Source organism: Theileria parva (genome assembly GCF_000165365.1).
Source record: "Theileria parva strain Muguga chromosome 4 map unlocalized ctg_529, whole genome shotgun sequence".
NCBI classification, from domain to species: Eukaryota; Apicomplexa; class Aconoidasida; order Piroplasmida; family Theileriidae; genus Theileria; species Theileria parva.
In genome coordinates this window covers 174,795-194,209 of record NW_876246.1, presented here as the reverse complement: position 1 = coordinate 194,209, position 19,415 = coordinate 174,795, and the positions used below count along the sequence as shown (strand labels likewise).

General features: G+C 34.0%; 11 protein-coding genes across 11 annotated transcripts; 9 read left to right on the top strand and 2 right to left on the bottom strand.

Annotated features, from left to right (window-relative positions):
• Positions 1-279: 279 nt before the first annotated feature.
• On the top strand, positions 280-1,006 carry TpMuguga_04g00110 (Bacterial DNA-binding family protein; the record flags this gene model as incomplete). The annotated part of the gene is made up of 2 exons (XM_758652.1): positions 280-459; positions 683-1,006. 2 exons carry the CDS (start codon positions 280-282, stop codon positions 1,004-1,006), a joined length of 504 nt encoding a protein of 167 aa, XP_763745.1.
• A 1,642-nt stretch (positions 1,007-2,648) lies between these two features.
• TpMuguga_04g00109 (Prefoldin subunit family protein) lies at positions 2,649-3,336 on the bottom strand (the record flags this gene model as incomplete). The annotated part of the gene is made up of 2 exons (XM_758651.2): positions 2,649-2,846; positions 3,162-3,336. The coding sequence occupies 2 exons, from the start codon at positions 3,334-3,336 to the stop codon at positions 2,665-2,667; spliced, it is 357 nt and encodes a 118-aa protein (XP_763744.2). The 3' UTR covers positions 2,649-2,664.
• Positions 3,337-3,363: 27 nt separating this feature from the next.
• Positions 3,364-4,376, top strand: Spase22-23 (Signal peptidase subunit family protein; the record flags this gene model as incomplete). The annotated part of the gene is made up of 3 exons (XM_758650.2): positions 3,364-3,459; positions 3,523-3,673; positions 4,032-4,376. Exons 2-3 carry the CDS (start codon positions 3,551-3,553, stop codon positions 4,374-4,376), a joined length of 468 nt encoding a protein of 155 aa, XP_763743.1. The 5' UTR covers positions 3,364-3,459; positions 3,523-3,550.
• A 177-nt stretch (positions 4,377-4,553) lies between these two features.
• On the bottom strand, positions 4,554-6,338 carry TpMuguga_04g00107 (uncharacterized protein; the record flags this gene model as incomplete). Its single annotated transcript, XM_061305915.1, has 9 exons — positions 4,554-4,671; positions 4,701-4,760; positions 4,863-4,899; positions 4,930-5,005; positions 5,233-5,312; positions 5,590-5,659; positions 5,717-5,829; positions 6,066-6,169; positions 6,245-6,338. 9 exons carry the CDS (start codon positions 6,336-6,338, stop codon positions 4,580-4,582), a joined length of 726 nt encoding a protein of 241 aa, XP_061161083.1. The 3' UTR covers positions 4,554-4,579.
• Positions 6,339-6,409: 71 nt separating this feature from the next.
• On the top strand, positions 6,410-9,782 carry TpMuguga_04g00106 (Adaptin N terminal region family protein; the record flags this gene model as incomplete). Its single annotated transcript, XM_061305914.1, has 8 exons — positions 6,410-6,504; positions 6,600-6,671; positions 6,749-6,872; positions 6,967-7,037; positions 7,148-7,362; positions 7,581-8,033; positions 8,265-9,168; positions 9,345-9,782. The coding sequence occupies exons 1-8, from the start codon at positions 6,433-6,435 to the stop codon at positions 9,780-9,782; spliced, it is 2,349 nt and encodes a 782-aa protein (XP_061161082.1). The 5' UTR covers positions 6,410-6,432.
• Positions 9,783-9,893: 111 nt separating this feature from the next.
• Positions 9,894-12,682, top strand: TpMuguga_04g00105 (Rab-GTPase-TBC domain protein; the record flags this gene model as incomplete). Its single annotated transcript, XM_758647.2, has 3 exons — positions 9,894-11,210; positions 11,509-11,781; positions 12,596-12,682. The coding sequence occupies 3 exons, from the start codon at positions 9,894-9,896 to the stop codon at positions 12,641-12,643; spliced, it is 1,638 nt and encodes a 545-aa protein (XP_763740.2). The 3' UTR covers positions 12,644-12,682.
• Positions 12,683-13,001: 319 nt separating this feature from the next.
• TpMuguga_04g00104 (uncharacterized protein) lies at positions 13,002-13,476 on the top strand (the record flags this gene model as incomplete). Its single annotated transcript, XM_758646.1, has 2 exons — positions 13,002-13,353; positions 13,382-13,476. 2 exons carry the CDS (start codon positions 13,002-13,004, stop codon positions 13,474-13,476), a joined length of 447 nt encoding a protein of 148 aa, XP_763739.1.
• A 571-nt stretch (positions 13,477-14,047) lies between these two features.
• TpMuguga_04g00103 (uncharacterized protein) lies at positions 14,048-14,902 on the top strand (the record flags this gene model as incomplete). Its single annotated transcript, XM_758645.1, has 1 exon — positions 14,048-14,902. One exon carries the CDS (start codon positions 14,048-14,050, stop codon positions 14,900-14,902), a length of 855 nt encoding a protein of 284 aa, XP_763738.1.
• A 630-nt stretch (positions 14,903-15,532) lies between these two features.
• TpMuguga_04g00102 (uncharacterized protein) lies at positions 15,533-16,261 on the top strand (the record flags this gene model as incomplete). The annotated part of the gene is made up of 1 exon (XM_758644.1): positions 15,533-16,261. The coding sequence occupies one exon, from the start codon at positions 15,533-15,535 to the stop codon at positions 16,259-16,261; it is 729 nt and encodes a 242-aa protein (XP_763737.1).
• A 484-nt stretch (positions 16,262-16,745) lies between these two features.
• TpMuguga_04g00101 (uncharacterized protein) lies at positions 16,746-17,825 on the top strand (the record flags this gene model as incomplete). Its single annotated transcript, XM_758643.1, has 1 exon — positions 16,746-17,825. The coding sequence occupies one exon, from the start codon at positions 16,746-16,748 to the stop codon at positions 17,823-17,825; it is 1,080 nt and encodes a 359-aa protein (XP_763736.1).
• Positions 17,826-18,369: 544 nt separating this feature from the next.
• Positions 18,370-19,191, top strand: TpMuguga_04g00100 (uncharacterized protein; the record flags this gene model as incomplete). The annotated part of the gene is made up of 1 exon (XM_758642.1): positions 18,370-19,191. One exon carries the CDS (start codon positions 18,370-18,372, stop codon positions 19,189-19,191), a length of 822 nt encoding a protein of 273 aa, XP_763735.1.
• Between the last annotated feature and the right edge of the window lie 224 nt (positions 19,192-19,415).

Below are 19,415 nucleotides of genomic sequence, written 5' to 3'. Positions count from 1 at the left end.
AGGATCAGTTCTATTTGGTAAAAAATGTGTAAATCATTACCAATCCAAATGAACAAAATAATGATAAAATAATAATAATAATAAAATTAAGTGTGTGAATGGTGGAATGGAGAGAATGGAGTGTGAAGTAGTGTTGTTGTGAAGACGAGTGTGATGGATGGAATCTGAGTCCCCACAGAAATGTGTATGAGTAAGTTAGAAGATAAAAGTGTAAATTTCAGATTCTATTGTTAAAATTATACGAAATTTGATGATGTTTTGAGGGTTTCAATTTCTGCAATGTTTACCCCAGCAATTAAATCACTTCTACTCGTGACAACACTCACCGTTGCCACCAACGCACTTAAATTACTCGAATCCAACCCCGCTACACACACAACAACACACAAACTCACATTCATCACACACAACACAACACATAAAACAAACTCCAAACTCTACGCCAAAAATAAACGAAACGTATCCACACCCATTGTTACGAGTTTATTTTTTCACTCAGTTATCCATTGTTACGAGTTAATCAAATTTATTTAGTTACTGTTGTTACGAGTTTATTTTTTCACTCGTCCAGTTGTTGTTACGAGATAACACAATTACTCAGTTATCTATTGTTACGAGTTAATGAAATTTATTCAATTACTATTATCACGAGATAGCAAAATTATGTGTAAAATTTGTGTAGGTATATAGTAAGAGGGACATTGTGAGTGAGGTGGGAGAGCGTTTGAATAAGACTCAGAAGGAGGTGGGTCAGGTGGTGGATGAGTTTTTATCATCGATAAAGCGTCACTTGTCAAACGACGCGGAGGTGAGTTTGCCGAGGTTCGGCGTGTTCAAGAACAGCATGCGTGGGGAGCGGAGGATGAGGAACTTGCAGACTGGCGAAATCTTCACAGCGAAGCCAGTGCACGTGCCCACGCTGAGGTTCTACGACACATTCAAAGCCGAACTCAACCATAAACTCAAAACCAAAGATAAACGCAACTACTCTTCATACAATTATTAATCTCATAACTACAATTTATTGTAATTTATTGTAATAATTAAGTGTTTTAAGGTGTTAATTAGGGGTTAATTAGGTGATTTATAGTAATAATTAAGTGTTTTAAGGGGTTAATTATGTATTGTTAGGGGTATAATTTAGGGTTTTAATTAGTAAATTAAGGCGTAATTAAGGGGTAAAATAGTGGTAAATAAGGCCAAAATAGAGTAAAATATGACCAAAATATGACCAAAATAAGGGTAAAATTAACCCAAAATAGAGTAAAATATGACTAATTTAGGGCTAAAATAGCGGTAAGATAGCCCGAAAAAAGCCCGAAATGAGCCTTAAATAAGCTCTTAAATAACTTAAATAACCTCTAAAATTACCTCTTAATATGACTAAAAAAGCCTAAATAAGGCTAAATTAATCCCATTTTAAGAGTAGTTTAGAGCTAAATAATGTCTAATTTATGACCAAACCAGCGTTAAAAAATGCTAATTAACTGCTAATTAAGCTTAAATTAGGGCTAAATTGAGTGTTAGAATGATTAAATTGTGTGTTAGAATGATTAAATTGAGTGTTAGAATGGTAAATTAATAGCTTTAAAATGGGTAGACAGCCCAGATATACCCTTACTATTACTTAACTATAGACTATTAGTATTGTCTAACCTAATACATAACCCTAGAATACTATGGCTAATAACTGGAGTATTGTATACCTAAACCACGTACTATATACTTAACTACTTTACTATACTCTTAACTATACTCCTAATACTATTACCCTTAAACCCAGACACATAATACCTATAATACTATACTATATTATATATACTATAGTATATATACTATATATAATATACTATGTATGTGTATAGTAGTATAGTATAGTAGTATGTATGGTACTAAATTAACACCTTAACAAACACTTTTAACCACTTTAAACTCTTTAATACCATCTTAAAACACTGTAAATAGTATGTTAGAACCCCGTAAACAGTATTATACCATGTTATATACACTTAATTTAGTAGCCCTAAACCCAGACACCTACTACTACTATACTATACTATATATTATATTATGTATAGTATATATAGTATATATGTATATGTATAGTATTAAGAGTATACCAGGGTATAGTATACACTTTGCTATACACTAAGATAACACTCATTACAGTACTATTTAACACTTAATACTGTTTAATACAGTTATTATAAGCTTAAATATGTATAATAGAGTTGTTATATGCTGTGTAATATACACTTAATTAACTACCCTAAACCCAGACACATATAATACTATACTATATATTATATACCATAATATACTATAGTATACTATAGTACTAACAGTATTAGTATATTATACACTATTTATACAATTATTACAGCACTAAATACAAATTAACACTATTTAACACTGTAAATAGTATATTAAACCCTGTAAACAGTGCTGTACTATAGTATTTATAGACCCTATTTACTACCTAAACCCAGACACCTAACACCACACCTACTACTATATACTATATTATACTTAATATACCCCTAAAGGGAGCTAGTTAATTAATACCCCTAGAGGGAGCTACTTTATATACCCCGAGAGGGAGCTACCATAATTATATACTTAATACTATATATAATATGCATAGTATATAGTATAGTAGTAATATTAAGAATCAAGATTAATGCGATTGCCAAATTTGTTGTACAGTTGTGACTTTAGCTGTGAAGACTCCTTCACATTTTCCTCCAAACTTAACGTTAACTTTTCTATCTCAGAGTCCAATCGCTCACTCCGCTCCCGCAACTCCAACTCCAACTCTTCCTCGCCCACTCTCATAAAACACTCTCCTATACAATTATATTAGGTAAATACTCATAACTACTAATTCCGGGGGGTCCCCCTATTTTTACTGTAATATAGATAAAGTTAGGTAAACTTTCATAACTACTAATTCCGGGGAGTCTGGGTAAAAATTAACTATGGTAATAGTTGAGTAAATGATGATAACTACTAATTCCGGGGAGTCAAACACTTTATATAAGTTGAGTAAGAGGTGATAACTACTAATTCCGGGGAGTCGGAGTAAAATTGTGTATATAATTATGTATATAATTAGGTAAATAAATAAGAAGTGTGAGGGTAGCAAGCTCCGTAAAGCGTACCAAGATGGTAAAGAGGAGTTTCTAGTGAGATTGTAGCCTCGTCTTGAGCGTCTGTGAGTAAGTTTCGCTCATGTTTAAGGAGTTTTAACCTCTGTTCCAGCCCCAGCTTCTTGTGATGCAAAAGACTAAACTCAATTATCTTCCTGTGGTCCTCCTCACTCACTTCATAGTCCATTACTCATACTATTTACTCTAACAATTGTATTAAACAGTGTAAACTCGTAAATAGGTTTGGAAGGTTAAAAATATAAAATAAAATTAAAATTTCACACCACACAACAATTAATATAAAATTTAAGTAAATAAATTAATTAGAAAAAAATTTGTAAAATATATTGAGAATGTTGAAATTTTTATCTAGGAGTTATGCGGTGGTACATACGGGCGCGATGATAGCGTTGATGGCGCTGGCGTTGAATTACTACACAGGCGTCAACCTTCGTACGCACAAACACGTCACCGGAGACGTCAAACACGTCAAAACTCACGAACTCACACTCGATAAATATAAAGTAATTTCCCAAATCAACTATCAAAGTTATGTAATTATTATACAATTTTCATAATTATATAATTAACGTATCTTTACACTGTCAACTTAGTTATCTAATTTTTAATTAAAATTATTTGTAAAAAATGGGTAAAAAAAATAAAATGCAAAAGTTGATCGGGCTGGGATAAATAAATTTTCCTCTCCCTTCCAATTCTTGCTGCTCCCAAATCTACACAACTAAACACTTAATATAATTATTACCATTCTGTAAATAAGACACGATATTCTATAAATAAGACACCGTAATGTGTAAGATACTATAAATAGTGTGTAAAATGTGTAAAATACTATAAATAGTGTGTAAATAGTGTTATTAGGTTGACAGGGCGTTGTTGGAGTTGAGTATGGGATATGACTTGCGTGGTGTGTTTGACTGGAGTACTCATGTGGTATTTCTGTACGTGACGGCGAACTACGTGACAAACCGTCACGAGAGAAGTGAAGTTGTGATATTTGACAAGATAATAAACAAGTCTGAGGCGTACCAGCCTAGTACAAATGTGTTTGCAAAGTATTTTCTATACGATTTCGGAAGATCACTGAGGAACAGACAAGTCTCACTCAAGTTTTTTTATGAAATTGTGCCAATCGGAGGGTTCATCAAACAGTTTCAACTCTCACACCACACCTTCACACTACCCCCTCAATATTCTCAATCCTAACTTTTTATCCCAGTTAATCATTTTTATTGAAATTTATTTGTAAATTTTGTGATTTTGGAAATAATTGCAAAAGTTGATCGGGCTAGCTTTTACCGAGGAAAATAATTATCTAATCTGCTGCTTCAACAACACATTTCGTAAAAAATAATTGTAAAATAAAAATAAATACCAAAAAGGTTGCAAATAATGAAATAATGGGGTGATTAGATGTGTTGGTAATGATAGTAGCCGTGATGTGGTATTGAAGCGTTAAGACCAGATTCAATTCTAGCCTCATTCATAGCATCGTTATCAACTGATGATAATTGTTGCAGTTTGACTTACTTAGGTTTGGTGAGTCCGCCGTATCCTCGTTTTCCACATTCACAAACAAATTACTCAAATCTACACAATCAATAATTTAATTATTTATTTATTTAATAATAATTTGTGAATGTGATTAAAGTTGTTGAGGAAAATGTTAATAATTTGCTGGTGAGATGTTACCTTGGATGGGATTAGACGTAAGGTTGACAGATTCCTTCTAAACACAAATGAGATTGTGTAAGTTAACTTCACGAAGTTCTTGTAACTCTTTGGTGGTTTTGCCATTTATGTAAATCTCAGGCCGGCCATTCATTCCATCATGGCTAAACATATTTTACTCAATTATCACTTTAATAATTGTATAAAGTTATTTTTATGGTGAAATATTTGTTAATTTAAGAGTAAAAAAATAAATGCGAAAGTTGATCGGGTTACGAATTAGAGAGGAAAATATCTGTCAGTTTTTGCTGCTCCAAACCAATACTACTAATATAGTAAATAACCAAATAACTAAGTAGATAAGTAAATAACTGAGTAAATAAGTAATTACATGAAGAGATTGATTCCGTGTTCTTGTTCATCTGAGGACTCGAATAATTCATTCCCACCAAGCAGCGGTAAGCGGGATCTCTAACAAATTAATTTAATGTGTAAGTGTGTGTAAGATGTGTAAGATGTGTAAGAATGTGTAAGAATGTGTAAGGTGTGTAAAATAGTACTGAAAGTGTGTAAAAATGTGTAAATAAGACACGATAGTGTCGAAATAAGACACGTTAGTGTGTAAGTGTGTAAAAATGTGTAAGATGTGTAAACTACTATTAGTGTGTGTAAAAGTGTGTAAGAATGGGTAAGAATGTGTAGGAATGTGTAAAATACTAAAGTAAGGGTAAAAATGTGTGAGGGGTACTGTGGAGGTTAGTTGGCATAGGATGTTTGAGTTTATGGCGTTGATCCACCTGTTCCGATCCATCAGATTACTACATAACAAATAGTATAGTAATGTATAGTAATAAATATTATAGTAGTGTTAGTACGTTGTACAAAGAGTATTGGGTAAGTTATTGTGTGACCGTATGGAGAAACACTTGTTATTGACAGTTTCCACCGGTAACACACACGAACTCAAATCTATCCTCTTATATACCACCTACACACAACATTATTATTGTGTTATTTAATCATAATTTAATTAAATTTATTCGTTAAATTTCGTTAAAAAAAATAAAATGCAAAAATTGATCGGGTTACGAAATACCGAGGAAATTTTCCTCAATTTCTGCTGCTGTAACTACACATTTACCAAAAAATAATTAACAATTGTAAAATAAATGCCAATAGGTTGCAAAATGGTAAAATAATGGGGATGTGTAAATGAGTATTAACATTTCCTGTGTAGAGGTTGAGAGTATTTTTGGAAAGATATGAAGCGATGGTAATTAAAGAGTCATCGTCGTTATTAAATTTATACTCCAATAATCCAGAATATCCTACAAATCATACAATAATCCACAAAACTTAGTAACCAATTAACTTAATAACTTGGTAATTAAAGTAATTAGTACCTTCACCGCAGATTGGAATATCATTTATTAATTTATTACAAATAATAAATTTATTAAATAAAAAATTTAAAATAATATAATAAAATATTAACATAATAAATAATTATTAATGTGTGAGGGGGCGATGTCGTTTGGAAATGAAATAAATTCCAATATTAAAATTAAAAATTAAAAAATAATTTTAAAAAATGTTAAATTTGGAGATATCGAATGATTTTCACAAATTTATAAAATCCCTCAACGAAACCAATTCCAAACACGTAAACACATTTTTTCTCATTTTATATAGTTAACTAATTAATTATTTTACCTATACAATAATTAAATTTAATATGTAAAATCGGAAAATGTTTAGGGCGAGGAGAGGGTAATCTATCGCGAAATTTCAAAGTTAAAAATATCCTTTCAAAATAAAAACATCACCAAAGTATTTAAAATGTTATTTATTATTCATATTATTTATATTATTTATTATTTAATTGTGATTGAGTAATTTGTGGGTAGAGTGAGATATATAAGAATTTGATGAAGTGTATGCACATAGAGATGCTGGGCTTTAGTACCAAATTTGCGTACATCCACGCCGTCAACTTAGCACAGGATAAAGACCTCAAATTCAAATCTCTAGGCAATAACTTACACAATTTTACTCATCTAATCAATTCACACAATTATCATAAATTAATTATCATAAATAAATTGTGATAATTGTGTGTTTGTAGGATATTTATGTTGTACTTTGATGTTGCAGAATAATGACTTGGTTATTCTCTTAATCAATACTATACAAAAGGTAACCGCAGCAAATTAGATCATTATTTTCTCTCCAACTAACTAGTCACCAAATTTACAATTTTATAACCACGAGTTAACAAAATAATTAGTGGATAACAGTGTGTATAGGATTTAAGTAGTGGTAACGTGATGAATAAGTTGTTGGTGTTGAGTAATTTGAGTTATTTGATGAATGAGGAGATGCTGGAGATTGTGTTACCGCTGATACTAAACTGCTTAACACACGAAAACGAACTTGTACGCAAAAAAACTATCATTCTACTCACTCACATCTACCAACTCTACCCGACACTCCTACACACCAACATCACACACATCATCGAGTATTCTATACTATACCCCATTTATTATCATTTTGCAACCTTTTTGTCATTTATTTACAATTGGTAATTATTTTTTCATAAATAAGTAGTTACAGCAGCAATATTGATAGATATTTTCCTCGGTAAAAGCTAGCCCGATCAACTTTTAACTTTATTTCCAAAATTACCAAATTTAACAATTATTTTATGAAAAATTTGATAGAATAATGAATTTGTAGGAGGGGAATGTATGACATAAACCCTAGTGTAATGAATGTAACGTTGACGCTGCTGAGGATTTACATCACCGGTGGTAATAGTGTGAATGAAGATTTGTGGATAAACGTGTTGATGAACATATGGAAGCAAATTTTGGACAATAAACTCAATAGAACTTTTTACTACAACAGAATCGCAGCCCCGTTCATACAACTTAACATTATGAAGTTGTTATCTCTACTGTGTCATAACATCGAACTAAGCAATTTAATCTACAACATTCTCTACAAATTCACACAATCACTCGAGTCACACACTAATTATTTTAACTCGGGGAATAGTGTGACTGGGGTGAACAGTGTTAGTATGGGGAACAATGTGACGGTGATGATGATTTATGAGTTTGTGAAGTTATTGTCGAGTATTCACATTAACCACATCTTACTCTCTATCGCGTCGCTCTACATCTCAAAGTACCTTCTACATAGTTTACACATCCCCACTTATTACTAATTTGCAACCTTTTTGTATTTTATTTATTATTTACAATTATTTTTTGGTAAATGTGTAGTTACAGCAGCAGAAATGGAGGAAAATTTCCTCGGTATTTCCTAGCCCGATCAACTTTGGCATTTATTTCCAAAATCCTATTTTTTCTAATTATTTATATGATTGATAATAATTAACCCTTTGGGGTTGTATAGACTATTGAATGGAGGAATGATAATGTGTTATGTGAGTGTGAAGTGTATAAACATGTTGATGGACAGGAGGTTGGTGATCACGACGGATGACCAGTTGAAATTACTAAAATTACTCTCTTGCGAGGATGAAATTGTGCAAATTCACATTTTAAAACTGCTTTTCAAACTTATCAACGATAATAACTTCAAACTCATCTTCAACACTATTTTTACCCACTACCACTCACTCACCCATAAATCCTTCATCGAACTTAACACTATTAACTATATTAATACTATTAACATAGGAGACCCAGAGGGAGCTAATAATATACCCCTAGAGGGAGCTAATAATATACCCCGAGAGGGAGCTAATAATATACCCCGAGAGGGAGCTACTGTAGAGGAACTGGGTGATCGAGAGGGAGCTAATATTATAAGGGGAGAGATAGCCAAATTGGAAAAGTGGCGTTTGAAGATAATGATAGAATTGCTGTTAAAGAGTAGTAATGTGTTTTTCATACTGAATAACATTGTCAAGTTGTTGAACAATTCGGTGGTCCAATGGCTCCACACCAAGTGCCTGCAACTGTTACCAAACCGTAACATCAAACTTCTGCTCATACATCTTGTTACACATTTTCCCCAACTCTATACCGCAGACGTGGTAACGAAGATATTAAGTGACAGATGGGATAAACTGGAGCTCTATTGGATTTACAATAATCTACGCCATTTTTCCACCGTAAATAGTATGGAAAATACTGTAAACACTGTGGAAAATGTGGAAAATGTGGTAAATAGTGTAAAAATGTGTAAAAGTGTGGAATTGAGGCAGGTAATGTTGGAAATGAAAAATATGAAAAAGCACAAATTCGAAATGACAAATAATAAATCCTACGACATCAAACTTTCATTCCTAAACGTATCTCCATCATCCACTAACTAATTATATTCTTAGTTTAGATTAAATAATTATTTGAAATAGTGAAAAAAAAATAAAATGTAAAAGTTGATCGGGTTAGGAGAAATAAATTTTCCTCTCCTAATTTGCTGATCACAATACTATAATATAGTATACTATAGTGGAATAATGTATAGGACTGGGTGAGAAAAGATGTGAGAAGATATGAGAGGAAAAGATATGATCCAGAGCCTGAACCGATCCAAGAGCAAAAACTAAACTTTAAACCCTACCAACTTATCTCCAATACCATAGAAAATACTGAAAATAATACTATAGAAGTGGATAGTGTAAGAAGTGTTACTGTAGAAAATGGGAACACAATGGAGAAGATGGAGAGGGAGGAAAGATTAATAATTGACATAAAAAACAAATCCTGGGGACCTAAAGGATACATTAACACTGTTAATAGTGTTAACACTGTGAATACTGTAAACTCTGGTAACACCGTAACTACCGTAACTACTGTAAACCCTGTGGATAGTGTGAATACTGTAAATAGTGTGGGATCAAATAGTAAGAGGGAGGAGGAGTTGGCGAAAAAGATATTCGAAAATATCAATCCAACACTATAAAAATTTTTAACACAATAATATAATAATAATAATAAAAATAATAATAATATAATAATAATTTTTAACACAATATTATAATATTGGTGTGGTGTGGGTAGATAATATTTTGAGATGTTTAAGGAGGAGGATTTTTGGGAGTGTGAGCGGGATTCTCCGCTGTTTAGCAGGAGCGGATTAGCGTCGGAATCGAACCTCAAGATGCTCCTGCCAAAATTCAGAAATATCCACAGAATCTCCAAGTCAATTCTCAACAAATCCAACCACCATCTTCTCACAAATAATAATACTACTAATAATAATAATAATAGTAATAATAAGGGAAATACTGGGGAATCTGATTCCAAAATAGATAATTCCCAGAATACTGTAAACTCTCCCTCAGATAATACTACTGGCGAAGAAAAAAGTGTAAAAAGTGCTGCTACCCTAACTATACCCCTAGAGGGAGATACTTTAACTATACCCCTAGAGGGAGCTACTTTACTATCTAAGGGAGAGGGAGCTACTTTACTATCTAAGGGAGAGGGAGATACTTTACTATCTAAGGGAGAGGGAGAGGGAGATACCCGAGAGGGAGCTAAATCTGGTAACACCGTAAATAGCTCCCTCTCCCCAAATACCAAGGATACTAAGGATACTAGGGATACTAGGGATACTAGGGATACCAAGGATACTAATGTAGATAGGGAGGAAAATACTAGTACCAATTCTGCTGCTACCCTAGAGGGAGCTAATATAAGGGTACCCCTAGAGGGAGCTAATATAAGGGTACCCCTAGAGGGAGCTAATTTAACTATACCCCTAGAGGGAGATACCCTAAAGGGAGATACCCTAAAGGGAGATACCCTAGAGGGAGCTAATTCTGGTAACACAGTAAATAGTACTGTAGATAATACTAAGGATACTACTGAGAATACTAAGGATATTGTGGATAGTGTGGGTACCCCTGCGGGGAATACAGCAGTGGCTCCCTTTGGACCTTACACCGTAACGGAACACCCCGTCCCTCCAGAACTAAGCAGACTATTCCGATTAGATTCTGAGCGTACATTTAAGACTCCACAGTACAGGGACCAATTTTACAACAACTTGTGCGTTGTATACGAGAGATTGGGCGACTATCACCAGGGAGAGGGTTTTGTGATAGCGTTGCTGTCGATATATTTAAACGCCGTGGAAGTGGTCAATGTCATGACTGTCATGAGCAGACATTACCTCCCAGGCTACTTCTCCGCCAAACCCAAACCATACGTACGAGACTCCAAAGTCCTCATGCTCCTTCTGGAACGGAGAAATCATAAACTCTACGATGTGATAACGGAGTTAATTGTCCCGGAAGCATTTGTCTCCAAATGGTTCATAGGTCTTGGCATACACATCTTCGATTTCGAAGCCATATCCACTCTTCTCAATTATCTTTTCGAACAAGTAATCTACTGAGTTACACAGTTACACACTTTTTACACATATTTACACATTTCTTACACACTTACACACTAACGTGTCTTATTTCGGCACTAACGTGTCTTTTTTACACATTTCTACACATCTACACATTTTTACACACTTACACATTTCTTACACATCACCGTGTCTTATTTACAGAATATCGTGTCTTTTTTACACATTTCTACACACTTACACACTAATTTACACACTTACACACACTTAATTAGTATTCTACACAGTTACACGAATGAAAATTACACATGAGATAATTGTGTAGGGTCAGATATTTTTGTTTAAATTGGGTTTATCATTTTTTGAGAACTTTGCGAAGGAGATTATGAGTAGGCCTGACGTCTCGTATGTGTTAAAGTTGCTGCGGCTGGATGACGAGGTGATACCAAAAGATGACCACGAGAGGAGTAAAATATACTACGACATTCTAATGGGCGCGTTTGAACAAGATGTCACAGAACCGGAAGTAAACCAACTAAGAGAAAAAGTAGAAAAAGATATGAAACAAGAGGAAGAAATTAGATTACTCAGGGAGAAAGTACGTTACGGTGTGAGGTCCAACGGGACCAGTTATTTATTACTTAGTTATGTAGCTACAGATAGCCACCCCAATGGGACTCTTTTTACCCTTAGGACTTAGTTATTTAGCTCCCTCCCCTATATAGTTAGCTCCCTCTCGCTATATAGTTAAGTAGCTCCCTCTCCCTCTACCCTTATATTATTAGCTCCCTCTCGGGGTATATATCCAAGATTATACAGTATAGTTATATAGTTAAGTAGCTCCCTCTACGGGTATATAATTAGGGTAAAGTAAGATAGCTCCCTCTAGGGGTATATAACTAGGGTAAAGTAAGATAGCTCCCTCTAGGGGTATATAACTAGGGTAAAGTAAGATAGCTCCCTCTAGGGGTATATAACTAGGGTAAAGTAAGATAGCTCCCTCTAGGGGTATATAACTAGGGTAAAGTAAGATAGCTCCCTCTAGGGGTATATAACTAGGGTATAGTTAATTTAGCTCCCTCTAGGGGTATATACTAAAGTAGCTCCCTCTTGGGTTATATAGCTAATTTAGCTCCCTCTAGGGGTATATAGTTAAATAGTTAAGTATCTCCCTCTCCCCTTATGTAGTAAAATAGCTCCCTCTTGGGTATATAGTTCTAAGTATATAGTTAACTATCTCCTTCTCCCTCCACCCTTATATTATTAGCTCCCTCTCGGGGTATATAATAAGTTATATAGTAAAATAGCTCCCTCTAGGGGTATAGAGTTAATAGTTAATTAGCTCCCTCTCCCTTATATAGTTATCTCCCTCTGGGGGTATATACTTAATAGTATATTAAAGTATGGTATAGATGTTGGAGTATGAGGAGGACGAGATAGTATTTAGTGACGAGGAATAATATTCTAAACACTACACACTTTTTACACAATATTTTACACAATATTTACTTAACTAACTTGTTAAATAGTTAATTTACTATGGAAATGTGGTAGAAAAGTGGTTAACTGGTGTACATTTAGACCTCTAAATACATGCCCGCGGTACTACTAATATACTATTATATATAATATACTATACATTATATACTATTTAACAGTGTTAATGCTTTGGAAAACTGGGTATAAAAGTGTAAATGCAGACGGATGAATGGGGAAGAATAACTTAAATGTTTCCTATTCAAGAATGGGAATGACAATTAGGAATTGTATTTGGTAATCGAAATAACTTTAAAAACTGTTAGTTTGTATTAGTTAATTATGAAAATTGTTATATTAGCTTTGATCCCAATTGTTATATTATACCCCGACAACTCAGTCCATGCTGCTGATGGTGGTAAATCTGTTGAACCTAAGGAAGTCACAGTAACGCTTGATATTAAGAAGACTCAAGAAAACAATGACTACAACTACCATTGGGATAAAGATACGGTAACATTTAGGCCAAAAGGGAACAAGTTGTTCTCTAAGATAGTGAGCAAAAACTCTGAAGTTTGGTCATCTAAGGATAGTGATTACGCCCGTGAAGTATTAGTAAAGGGTAAATACAGCGGTAAAAAAGATCTTGAAATTACCCTCAAGAGTGGTAAGTTGGTAAAACTCCACAAGGAAGGTAAGAATAAGCCGTGGAATGATATTAGTGGTAAATAGAAAGATACTTAAGCTCAATGACGGTGTAAATGCTGCTCAGTATAGTCAAAATTCTACAGGCCAGGCTCGTTTACGTGGAAATTAAAGTTCAATACGCCTGGGACTGGTTGGTGAGAAATCTGTGGACACTTGATTTCTCAGAATTAACAACATATCTCACTAAATTTGGTGTGCCATATCTTACTAAATTTGATGTACTGTAAGAAGTATTACTAAGTGTAGTTGTACAATAATCTTTCTTAATGTAGTTGATTGAGCTGATTTGGAGCTCTTTAATGTATAATATTAATATGTTGTTAACCATACAATATACAATATTTACGGTGTATACCATAATATAATACTAGAATAAGTATAATTAGGGGCGTAGTTTGTGAGTTCTAAAACTATTGAAGGGACCCTTAATAAAGTATAGTATAGTTACCAGAAGCATGTTTTATAGTATGCATTTTGTATATTATATAATATATACAGATATGTAGTATAGTCAATAGGAACTAAATGGTAAGAGAAAACGAGTATAGGACTGTGAATGCAGACTAAGGAATGGGGAAGAAGAAGAAGTAGATTGATATTCAGGAATAGCAATGATAATTTCCAATTGTAACAATGGTAATCTTAAAGTGATAAATATCTGTTAGTTCATACTAATAGAGATGAAGTTTGAGATATTAATTTTTATCGCAGTCTTGGGATCGTGTCCCTACAAATCAGTCTATGGAGTTGATGGGAATGCTTCATCTCAATCAACTGGTGCTACAACTGGTCAAACTTCTGTAACACCTCAATCCACTACTCCAGCTAGTGGAACTACACCTGCTGCTAAAACTGGTGCAACAACTGATAATACTGGTCTAACCCTTGACATAAAGAAGACGAGTAGTACCACTGAGTTCGAGTACTCTAAGGATGGTGAGTTTAAAACATACACCCCAAAGTCAGGTCATACAATTTCTAAGATAGTGAAGGGTAACAATGATATCTGGACCGCTACTGATAATGACCACGCCGTAAAGGTGGCACGGAAGGGTTCTGGTAGCTGTAAAAAACATATTGCCATTCTTCTCAAGAGTAGTAAATTTATACTTCTTCAAAAGGAAGGTAAGAAAAAGCCCTGGAAAGATGTCACCGGTGAGAGATATGACATAACAAAACTAAAGTTCTATGGTGACGATGCTGAGCTCAAGGTAACAGATTATAAAATTGACCTTCTCGGGCGTGATAAAACCTTTGCCTTTGTTTACGAGTTCACTGGAGCTAACTGTAAGAAAATCAAATTTGGAGATGAAGATATTTGGAAAAGTACAGATGATCGTAAATATTCAACAATAAAAAAGTTTTCTCTGGGTCTTGTTTCAAACGATTTTTTCGTACGTAAGAGCGAGAACGAATTTAAGAAACTAGAACTTAATCTCTCAACTACTCCTGGATCTGGAACTACAACTACTCCAGGTCAGGATTGTACTGGAACTCCTGCAACAGGTCAGGGTGGATCCAGTCCATCAAATTAGCCTAAGAAATCTACATGAACACTTGATTTCTTAGAGATATTCTCTGAATATTTGTCAAACTTATTGAGTTCCAATGGGTTGAATCACATTTAAAAATAGATTTATCAATAAATTTTAATGCACTATAGTAGATTTTAACAAATGTAGTCGTTAATTGAGGTATTATTTCTCAAATAAATAAGATTACAAGCTCCGAAAAATGAAACGTTAAAAGAACATTTGGAACACACTCGTATACTATTAGTATATTAACTGTATAATATATTATAATATTTATACTCTATAGTATCGTATAATACTAAATAAAGTATGATTATGTGATTATTTGATGAGTTTTAAATTCTTAACTTGGCTGTTGATACACTATACGATACGCATGTATAATAATATACACTGAGTATATAATATATTATATACAGCTGTAATACAGGTAATATAAATTTATTATTAAGCTAGGAAGAGGATAAGAATAAGAATTCTAACCAACGAATGGGGAAGAATAAATTACCTCGTTTGCCAATTAGCAATAGGAATGATAATTTCCAATTGTAACAATGATAATAATAATAGGATAAATATGAATTTGTTAATACTATGAAAATTGGTATATTAACTTTTATCGCACTATTCATGTCATGCCACTATGACTCAGCTCATAGCGCCTGTTGTGGTGGTAAGTCTGGCCAGACAACTGAGTCCAGTTCTGACCAAACTTCGCCAACAGATCAATCCACCACTTCTGGTACTGGACTTACCCTTGATATCAAGAAGAATAATAGCACCAATGACTTTGAACGCTCCGAGCGTGGTAATTGTAGATTATTCAAGCCCAAAGGGGACAAGTTATTCTCTAAGATCGTTGGTAAAAATGGGTCTGCAATCTGGTCATCTAAAGATAATGATGACGCCGTAAAAGTTTTACTCAAGGGTAAAGGTAATAAGAAGAAACATCTTGCCTTGTTTCTCAAGAGTGGTAAGTTTCTAGTTCTCTACAGGGATGGTAAAGGAAAGTCATGGACCGATATTACTTCTTCCAAGGATGATGTAACAAAATTCAAGTTCTATGACGACAAAGACAAGGAACTTGATTCGTCAAATTACAAGGCTGACATTGGATTTATGTTTTCTTACATAGTAAAATTCAATGATGGAGTAAAGTGTAGGAATATAAAGTTGGGAGATAAGGAAATTTGGAAATATGATTCCGACGCAAGGTTTAGAAATCTCAAGTTTTTTTCAGTAGATTTTGACTCAAACGATTTATTCCTTATGAACAATTACGGCGAACACAAGAGAATAGAATTTACTAAGCCAACTACTACTACTCCTTCGGGGCAGACTGGAGCTAGTCCAACTTAACCCAAGAAATCTACATGAACACCTTATTTGCTTAGATTATTCATAAATCGCACTAAATGTTGCTGTAACATATGTTAATAAATGTAGTTGATTGAACTGATTTCGAACACTTTAATTTATAATATTAAGTATATTTTATACATTATTTACACCGTAAAGTATCGTATAATACTAGAATAAGTGTAATTAGGGGAGTAACTTATATGTTTTAAAAAGATTGAAAGGACCCCTAATAAAGTATAGTACAGTTAATGTAAGAATGTATTTTAATATGCATTTTGTAAATCATATAATATATCCAAGTATGTAGTATAGTCAATATGAACTAATTCCTCGAGGAAACCCAGGAAAAGAAGATGAATGCAGACGAATGAATGGGGAAGAAGAAGTAGTAATTCGGTAATTAGGAATAGGAATTAGAATTAAGGATTATAACAATGATAATCTTAACAACATAAATATCTGCTAGTTTGTATTAGTAGAGATGAAGTTTGTTATATTTACTTTTATCGCAGTCTTGGGATCATGCCCCTATAAATTAACCCGTGCCAGTGACACCACTGGTACATCCCAACCAACTGAAACCACAACCGGCCAAACTACTCCTGGAACCCAGGGTACTGGTGGATCTACTCCTAGTGTCCAAACAACTACAACTGGTCGAAATGGTCATACAACTCAGGCAGCTACTCCAGCTACTGGAACCACACCGGCTGCTGAATCTGGTGCAGCAACTGGTAACTCTGTTACTCTTGACATCAATAAAAGTAACACTACCAACGACTCAGAGTACTCTAAGGAAGGAGACTATAGGACATACACAGCTAAAGATAACAAGTCATTCTCTAAGATAGTGAAGAATAAAAATGATATCTGGGAATCTAAGGATAAGGATGAAGCTGTAAAAGTCGTACTCAAAGGCTCTGGTGATAAAAAGAAACATCTCGTCATTCTTCTCAAGAGTAATAAGTTTGTACTTTTGTACAAGGAAGCTAAGAATAAACCTTGGAATGACATCACCAGCAAGAGACATGACACATCAAAGTTGAAGTTCTATGCCGAGAATGATAAAGAGATGACTTCGTCAGATTACGAAGTTACGATCCTGGAGCACTACTACAGTATCAAATTCAGAGATTCGGTCAGCTGTAGGAAGATAAAATTGGGAGGTGAAGATATTTGGAAAAGTACCGATGATAAGAATTTTGAGTCCATAAGGGCACTTACTCTTGATCTTGAATCGGACTGTTTTTACGTACTCAAAAGTGAAACCGAACACAAGAAACTTGATGTGAAAAAGTCAACCACAAAATCTGCAACTCCCACTTCCGGAGGACAGAGTGCAACTACTACTGCTACAACTGCTAGAACTGGTTCTGGAAATACCACAACTAATGCTACTACTGTTACAACTGGTGCTAAATCTACTCCTGCTACTACTCCTAGAGCTGGTTCTGCTGCTACTACAACTACTACTGGAGCTACAACAACTACTACTCCTGCTACTACAACTCCTTCAAGAGGTCAGACTAAATCTACTCCTGCTATTACTACTAATGCCTGAGATCAGACTGGATCTGATCAATCAATTTAGCCCAAGAAATCGTCATGAACTCTTGATTTCTCAGAATTATTCGCTCAATACTTGTCATTCAACGATTTAACTCATTTCAAAACTAACATAAATTTTAATGTACCATAGAAAATCTCAAATGTAGTTAAGCTAATTTCTAACACATTCATACATGTTAACTATATTATATACATTATTTACAGCGTAAAGTATCGTATAACCCTAAATAAAGTATAATTAATCAATTTATGCGTTTAAAATTTGACTAAACGACCCCTAACACACTACCATCTGTATACGCCTGTATCATACTACACATTGCGCATATTATATGTTATATAATATGTACAACTATGAAATACAATCTATGAGAACTAAATGTTAAGAAAAAACTACGATAAAAATGTGAATGCAGATGGATGAATGGGGAAGAATGTGTAATGCAGTTCTCTGGATAGAAATACGAATGATAATCTGCTGTTGTAATTATAATAATAGAATTGACATAAAAATCTTCTAGTTAATATTGGTGAAGATGAAAATTATTGAATTAGTTCTCTTCTTGGTATTGTCATGCCCCTACAAATCAGGCCGTGGTGTTTATAGTAGTGACGTACCGAATTTAACTGGGACCAGATCTGGTCCAACTGCAACCACAACTACCACACCAGCAACCGCAACTACCACAGCAGCAGCAAGTACTACTGCCCAATCTGCTGCTAACAAGGTAACTCTTAACATTGATAGGAAGGCAAGCACAGCTGAATATGACTATAGGAAGGATGCTGAATTCCATAAATTCAATGCTAAATCTGGCAACGTGTTCAACAAGGTCATGGAGGACAAGAAACTTGTCTGGGAATCTGATGGGAATGTGTTTGGAACTATGGTCGGTACCAACGGTGACTTTTTAATCATTCTCCTTACCGACAAGTTCAGAATGTTCATTAAGTCCAATGGAGATTGGACTGATATTACTAGCCCTAACATCTTCAAAATTAAGTTCCTCACTGCCAATGACAACCAACTCACGTTTTTTAAATTCAAATATATCCCGGGCGATCAATCCCATGAAATCAGGTTTAATCCTGGTTCCGAGTGTCACAAGATTAAATATGATGGTGTGATCGTCTGGAATCCCAGTGGAGACCCCAAATTTGGACCCATCAAGTCACTCAAACTGGACCTCAAAAATAACAAGTTAACAATCATTAACCATGAAGATGTGGTTAAGGAACTTGATCTCAAAAGTAACAATTTAACAACTATTAACCATGATAATACGGTTAAAAATCTGAATCTCAAGTCTGCTAATACTATTAATCAAAAATCTCAACCTGAAATCGAGGTAGATTAATAAAGAATTCTAAAGTTACCCGTGCCAAGTATTTGTAAATCCAAAGAAAATGTGCTAAATGTCTGATATTTCTGAATAATAATATCTATACTATTGTAATACTACTGTAACATGTTCCATTAGAGCTTAATTTTGGGAATATTTGAAGTGTTTTAATAATCACCAAATAACATAAACTATCGCTTTAACTTATATAAACACACGTTAATTTTTAATTTACGTAT